General features: G+C 34.1%; 1 protein-coding gene across 1 annotated transcript; it reads right to left on the reverse strand.

Annotated features, from left to right (window-relative positions):
- Positions 1–656: 656 nt before the first annotated feature.
- On the reverse strand, positions 657–5,996 carry ovgp1 (oviductal glycoprotein 1). The gene is made up of 11 exons (XM_016234959.1): positions 5,932–5,996; positions 2,997–3,284; positions 2,839–2,889; positions 2,442–2,607; positions 1,877–2,001; positions 1,653–1,773; positions 1,381–1,563; positions 1,165–1,281; positions 940–1,072; positions 741–857; positions 657–673 (listed from the first exon to the last, which is right to left on the reverse strand). The coding sequence occupies exons 1-11, from the start codon at positions 5,994–5,996 to the stop codon at positions 657–659; spliced, it is 1,383 nt and encodes a 460-aa protein (XP_016090445.1).
- Between the last annotated feature and the right edge of the window lie 2,095 nt (positions 5,997–8,091).

Here is an 8,091-nt window from a genome sequence, read left to right on the forward strand (position 1 = left end):
CTATTGGTAACAACAGAACTTGTGACCATAGTGCTTTCAGGAAACACACCCCTCACACTGCAGAATAACAAAAAGTTCACCTATAGACTACAATTGATATAAAATACACAGACAATGTTGCTCTCTTAGATTTGAATGTATTATTTTTAATGACGCCAACGATACAATGATTAAAAATACAAAGAAAATTCAAATAATAATTATCTACATGTTTTCCCATAAATGCATACAATATATATTCTATTTCACATTACATGTGCAAAGGCAATTTGTCAAAACAATTTTGTTTTAACATCCACTCTAACACCTTACTCTACTCAAAATGAGTTGCTTGACTATTGACTAAAATGATAAATTAGGCAAATTTGTAAGAATTAAGAAACAATTTCACAGTAACAACCACAACTACTCACAAGTACTCCACATGCATCCATATGTAGACTACGACCTGTTCTATTAAGCTACAGATTTAAAAAAATTGTGCTGAGCTATCTTTCCATCTATGTTTTATATTAAATCAGTACATTACTCCTAAAATAGGCTATGCCACCTGGCAAAGAGACTTGCACTTCCTAATGCAATAAAAATGATCATTTGTGATGGTTGTGCTGCCCCAGAATTATTTGAAATGGAAGGGGTGCACCAGGTGATATTTGTCATTCCTCCAGTACAGCTATAAAACGAGTTAAGGGAATCCATTCTTTGATAAAGTCCATCTGATCTGTTTGCACAGAACTGACTTGTCAATGCTGGAAGAGAGCTGAGAATCTTCACACATGTTGGCCGTGATGAAGAGCCCTTCCCAACTGTTGCAAAAGAGCTTGTAGTCATGGAACCATCCAATTCATCTTTTGCTCCTGCAGCAAATAATCACATATCAGAATCTGAAGATAATTAACCATTCTAAAAATCAAAACAATGTATTTATGCAAATCTCACCAAGTATTAACCATTTCTTCAGATGGTTGACTAAAGGGTAATTGCCTTGTCCACAGAAATATCCAGAAAAGTCATCCAGGTCTAAAGCCCATACAAATGCACCCCCAAAGCTATGTTCCTGTAAGTATTTCATCTTAACAATAAAAAGCAGAGCTGTTATTTTTCATGTAACATAGCCTATGAATTTAAACATCAAAATATGTTCCAGTGTGTAGCAGAATGTACCTTAATCTCAAAGCTCCTCAGATTATCAAAGCCCACCCAGTCACTGCCTTTAATAGAAAAAGGAACTTTCTGGTCTTCTATCCACTGTACTACACCACCATTGAGGAAAAGACATATCTTGAAAAAAGAAAATATGTCTTAACTTGATATACCCAACAAGCATTTGCAATGAATATGAAAAAATATCAAACAAAAGATTTTGTCTATGAGATTTACTTCAAAGTAAGACCACAAGCCCATCTCTTGTGTATAAGGGCCAGGAGAAGCCAACTTATTAGCTGGGGCTCCAACTCCACTCTGAGAGGAGGTGAGGATGAAGGAACGTCCATACGTGGCAAAGCCCATCAACAACTTCCCTGCAGGAGCTCCCTGGACTCTCCAGTATTGCAGAGCAAAATCCTGCATCAAAGATGAAAACATGCAAACTACCCAGTAGCAAATTAAAGTTAAATTAAAGCCCGTGCTCATACAAGAGTCAATTTGCTTACGGTGTTTGAGTTGATGTCCTCCTTGTCATGGATGGCACTGTACAAAGGGCTGTGATGTCTTGCAATGCCATCTTTAAATGTATGAAAATCAAATGTCTTGACACTAATAAAGTCCAAGTACCTAAAACAAAAAGTTTTTACATTTTTAAACATTTAGTTTTTGTTGTGTGATTTTTGTAATTGTAATAAGACAGCACTGACACTGAATGACATGTTGCTCTTACTTTGAGATCTCTGGAATATTGTAACTCCTTTCAATAACTTCTTTCTGTGCTGAAACAGTTGCTGTTAAAACCAGTCTTGCATTTTTGGTTGACTGGCCTTCAGCTAGAAATGCTTCCAGAAGTTCCTGAAGTTTGACAAAAGATCAAATTTAGTACTTTAGCAAATAGTTTTATTATTATTCATTTTTTAATTTTTTTTATTTTAAGCATAAACCTGAAGGATCATGTGACACTGAAGACTGGAGTAATGGCTGCTGAAAGTTCAGCTTTGCCATCACAGGAATAAATTACATTTTAAAATATAATTTAATGAAAACAGTTATTGTAAATATTCATAATATAACTGTTTTCACTGTATTTTTGCAGCCTTGGTGAGTTTAAGATACTTCTTTCAAAAATATATAAATACAAAAATTCTTAACAACCCCAAACTTTTGAATGGTATTGTATATATTTATGTGACCTCTACCACTAATATTTTTACACAGATAAGGTTTCTCTCACCTCTTATGATTCAATGGAAAACTCTTGGAGCAACATATGAAAAGGTACTTTTAATTTTAACCTTGCACAGTAGAGTGAATTTCAGCTTATCTTCTGGATGCGTGTCTGAAGTGCCTTTGTGTTCCCAGTCCAAATCCAGCCCATCAAAGTTATGCTTTCTCAGAAATTCTATAGAAGACTTGATGAATGTCTGACGGTTTGTCCAGTTGGACAGCATAATGGAGAATCTGGTGGGTACAAGTAAATTCATGACTGTTTATTTCACTATAACTGGTAATGTGGCTTAGAAATATTTCAGATTAATTGCAAAATACACTCATTTAGGAATAATCATAATCTTTGTTGACAAGCCATGTTTTTGTAAAAAACAAACAAACAAAAAAGTTTTATAAGATATAAAAATGGCATGTTACCAGTAGAAGGCAACCTATATTCAGAAACAGAAAACAGACACTTACTGGTTTGAGTCCTGGTCTCTGATGGACAACAAGGTTATCAGCTGAGGATTTCTGAAACAAACATTTATGTCAAGTCTTTGTCACACAGCAGACATTTGACTAATCAAATATGAATACAAAACTAGAAATATGTGTTTCTGAGCTACAAGCATCCTTACGGGTTTTTAAGTGCATTGAAGGTTGAGTAAAGGGCCACATCATTCCACTCGCTGCCTGCTATGTTATTGGCATAGTTTATAATGGCAAATGCATAGATCAAATGAGTACACAAGTTTGGGTCCACATTCTCAGGAAGGTATTTAGCAGTTCCTGCTCTGTACTGAGACCAGTTTGTGAAGTAACACACTAGTCTTGAACAGGTTACTGAGCAAAAAGAGAATGAAGATACATGAAAACATGTCAGCAGTGGTTTGTTTGTGATGTAATTTGAATGAATAATTCTCAATCTCTCAATGCAAAAAAACTTTTATCTTTCATGCAGTGGATAGAAATTCACCTTACCGAATTGAAAGAGCAAATTTAGGCCTGACAAAAATGGGAAAAGATCATTAGTAGATGCTTTTATTTGAGATTAATATATTAACCCTCCTGTTGTGCTCAAAAACATGGTAAAACCTTTGTATTAGGGGTCACATTGGTTTCCATACAATTTGCCCAAAATAAATACTATGAAAAATACTAAAGATTCGTGTAATAACAAAAGACATCTATTGTAGCTTGTCATAGAATAAAAAGATAAAATTTGTGAGAAATGTAATAATTCCTATAATTTTTATTGTGTTATGGATCAATTTGACCCAGATGTTTTATGCTAAAAAATTATTTGCATAGGCACAAAATAATGTTCTAAAATTGTTGATGTCTTGACTACTTATAGTGAATACTTCCTCTGCCTTTTTCATGTTTGGCTCTCAAACCCTTTTGAGATTAAAATGGGTTTCTCACACTTCTTTTCAGTGCTGCAACAGTTTAGTCATTGAGATCCAAAAAACTAACAAGCAAAAACAACCTTTGACAGACTTTTTGACTATGAAATTGCAGATGAAGAAACAGCTAATTTTCCTGGCGTGATTTAGAACACGTGTCTCAATTTCAAGTAAACTTTCGAGTCTTAAATTCTATAAGTTATCATGCTTTTCATATTTTAGTGTTTGCCAAGTTACAATAAAGGTTTTCTCTTTGTTGATTTTTGGCACATTGCATGGAAAACAATGGGAGTCAATGGTTTCTTTCAACACAAAGAAACAATTTTTGGACAGCCTTTCTAAAACACACTGTGCAAAAGTCTTAGGCCATTAGTATTTTACCAACAAAAAATGGTTTTATGCCAGTTATTTCTATCTTTTGCTCCAGTGTGTCAGTAGAAAATATCAGTTTACATTTCTAAACATTCCTTTTGCCATTAATTGTAATAAAGCAGTGAGATTTTTGTATGCACAAGGAGTCGGACAACAGCCAGTGCTCAACACAGAGATCTGATCTCAACATCATCCAGTTTTCTGGGATTACATGAAGAATCAGAAAAAACGGAAACAGACTAAATCCAGAAGAACTGTGGCAATGTCTCCAAGACGCCTGAAGAAACCTGCCTACAAAGCAACAGTACTGTGAAAAGTTTTAGACACTTGTGTAAAAATGTTGTAAAGTAAGGATGCTTTCAAAAATAATGTCATAAATGGATGTTATTTATCAATTAACTTCTATTAACTAAATCAAACCAACATTTGGTGTTGCGTTTAAAACAGCTTTTGTCCTAGGTACACATGCACATAGTTTTTCAGGTAGCTTTGCAGGTAGGTTTCTTCAAGAATCTTCTGGATTTAGTCTGTCTCAGTTTCTTCTGTTTCTTCATGTAATCCCAGACTGACTGGATGATGGTGAGATCAGATCTCTGTGTGGAGCACTGATGGTTGTCAGACTCCTTGTGCATACAAAAATCTCACTGCATTATTACAATTAATGGTAAATTGAGTGTGGTTCAAATTGACCCCAACACAACAGGAGGGTTAAATAAAAATACATTTAAATAAAAATAGACAAAATACCTATTAAATGTGTTATTCCTCTGTTCATTTTGTTGCTGCTACATGTCCCTTTTGTTTTGTGTGGGCAACTCCGCTTAAAGTAAAATGAGGGGTGGGGAAAGAGACAGGGAGGGCTACACATGTAAAACATGACACTAAATGTCAGCTCCGATTTTTTTCTAGCTTATAGAAAAAATCTGAAATTTAGTCAGATTTGACCAGTCAAGATTTACCTGATTGTAGTAACAGACCAATCAAGATTTATTTATTTCCCAATTTATTGTTTTGAATGAAGATTTAGTGTATCTCTTATGGTGGAATCAATGGTGTGGATGTCCATTCCCTTGAGAATGAAATGATATGCTATTCAAAACACTTGAGAACACAATGACGACTTCAAGACACTTTATATTGAGATTGTGTAGAGAAAAATGCTCATGCATTTAAACCTTACAAATTCATTTGACTGTAAATAAAAGTGTGCTATTAAATGTGAAGCTCTTCACATTTAAACACAAACATCATAAATATTATCCACACGTCTTTTCTTGTCGGAAAGTCTTGTTGTCTTATCTTAAAAGAAGAAAAACAAATCTGACGTGACCTATTTTCAGTTTTACCTCAAGCTCTGTACCATTTATTTTTTTTAATTGAAACTAGAAACTCTAGTAGTGTAACTAAACAGTAGTATCGTTGCTAAAGTCACAAAGTTTGTCATCACAAACATGATATGTTTTGGTGACTTCAGGCCTGTGGAAATCTAGCATGTGGACAGACAAATATTCATTACATTATCTTCAACATCCTTAGGATGAACCCTAAGACACACTGCTTCTGTAAGATCATGCAGGGACACTATATATCTAACTTCAAGCTATTATTTATGATAGTATATAGTTAGTGTTACACAAGAAAGTTACATTAAGTCATTGTTCAGTCAGATAGGAGAACATTTGCTCTTTGTAGGTTATCTTATTTTCGTTGGTAGGTGTGTTTAATCCAGACAGGGACAAGGGTCATGCAGGTGTCAATCCTGTGATTAAAAAAAAACAATTAATAACAAAATCACCTGAGCTTGCACTCCAACACATCATCTTTGACCTGTCCAAACACCTCCAACAATATTAGAGACATTATAAAGGTATTAATTACAAAAAGAAAGTACTAAAAAAAGTGTCTACCGTATGTTTTGATTGTTTGATATCGATTTAGTCAAGTCTTTATATCTTGATGTAATCATAAATCCCTCTTTATTTAAATTTGTGCACTACCAGTCAAAAGGTTGGAATAATTAAGATTTGTAATTGTTGTTGAAAAAAGTATGCTCACATATAATTTTATCAGTCATTACTCCAGTCTTCAGTGTCACATGATCCTTCAGAAGTGATTCTAATATGCTGATTTGGTGTTCAAGAAACATTTCTTATTATTTTTAATGTTGAAACCGTTTTTGCTGTTTAATATTTGTAGCGGAAAAAATCTATAAATGAAAATATATTACAATAAAAAACAGTTATTTTAAATTTTACTAATATTTCACAATATTACTGTTTTACTGTATTTATATCAAATAAATGCAGCTTTGGTGAGCATCAGAGACTTTGTTTAAAAAACATTCGAAAATCCTAGGTATTCCAATCTTTTGACCAGTAGTGTATGTAATTCTGAAGCTGCAGTATACTAATGTAACTATTTTTTCATTCATGGTAACATGCATTTTAATTAAGCAAGCAAAATGTATCAATTTAATAATTCAAACATAAAAATGGAAACTAATAAATCACTTTTTAAATGAGCAAATTAATAGATATATTTAAAATGATTTAACTCATGTTTCAAAATACAGTTATTTAAAATAATAAAATATTTTAATAAATAATTTTTAAACACATATTTTAAATTGCTCTTTGCCTTTTAGCTTTTCTTTGTTGTTCTGGCAAATATTTTGCATTACAAGCTAACACACTGATGCCACATCTGTTGAACATACTTTATGTGAGCCATTGCATTTGTATTGTGGTAACAAACCCCAGTACTCAAGGGGGCAAGAGAGTTAGTTGCCAGAAATATACTGATTATAACTTGCTCAGCAAGAATCAGTAGTAATTGACCTGAAAGAGAAAACTGATTACGCTAATTTCTTCTCTCACAAGTTCACTTGCCCATCCAAAACCAGTATGAATTACTGTAGGTTGCTGTCGTTAATGGATAAGCACGATTCTGAGATTCTGTTTAGGCTCTAAGCCAACCCGAATTTTTATCAGTACAGAATTTGATCAAATTAGGATGCTGAAAAGGGAATACCATCTCTACAGCTGTTTATGAGCACTATTCATTCATAGCACACCTTTAAGTTGAGCTTTTAAAAACTCATGGTGTGTGCACTATGGTCTTCAGACATACAACATTTTAATGATTCAGAAATTATTCAGTGTGGTCAACTGAGATTTGGTAGCTATGCAGATAAAGGTTAGGATGATTATTTTAATGCCATCATGTCTAATCAGAAATAAAAAATGTTCTTTTGTGCAGCATTAAGAGCCACCAAGGCCAGCTATCGAAACTGAATCTGCTTGAATCAGATGTGTTGCAGCTGCAGTTTAACATGAAAAGACAAAGTAACACAGAAAAGGGCATTCTGACCTCATAGTTTCACCATGCAGTCATGAATGAAAACAAGAAGACAAAAATAGTCAGTGCAGACAAACACTCATGGTGGTTATATTTAGATTTTAGTACCTGAGGAAAAGTGGCCTACCGGTGGGAAGTCCATGCATTAAATGAAGAATTCTATCCCATAAAACAAGTTAGATGACAAGATGACAAATGTGTTGGGTGGCAGCCTAAACTGTGCAATTACATTCATGTTAGCTGTTTTTGAGGGTCTGACCCAGGTTCAGAGCTTGATTCCTTACTCATCACCAGACAGAAATAGGTCGGTGGGCTTTCCAAAACAGAATCTCTTTCCAAAATTAATAGTTTCTGTGATGCTAGTGACTTGTTTAGTTGTGGTTGAGGTACTCTTGGGAGTGATGTTGAAAGTGGTGGTGGCAGGAGGATGAGCATTTTTAATCATCTAAGGATCTTATCATCCATCCAAGGCCATCCACATCAAGGGTGCCAACAAAATGTTATTAGCCACCCTTCGCAACTTGGTACAGACAGTTAATTAGGCTCATTAAAACTTTCCTAAGTTCAAAAAGTTATTTGTCATCACACTGATAAAGTC

The sequence above is a fragment of the Sinocyclocheilus grahami genome, unplaced genomic scaffold (genome assembly GCF_001515645.1).
Source record: "Sinocyclocheilus grahami isolate Dianchi unplaced genomic scaffold, SAMN03320097.WGS_v1.1 scaffold2.1, whole genome shotgun sequence".
In the NCBI taxonomy this organism is placed as follows: domain Eukaryota; kingdom Metazoa; phylum Chordata; class Actinopteri; order Cypriniformes; family Cyprinidae; genus Sinocyclocheilus; species Sinocyclocheilus grahami.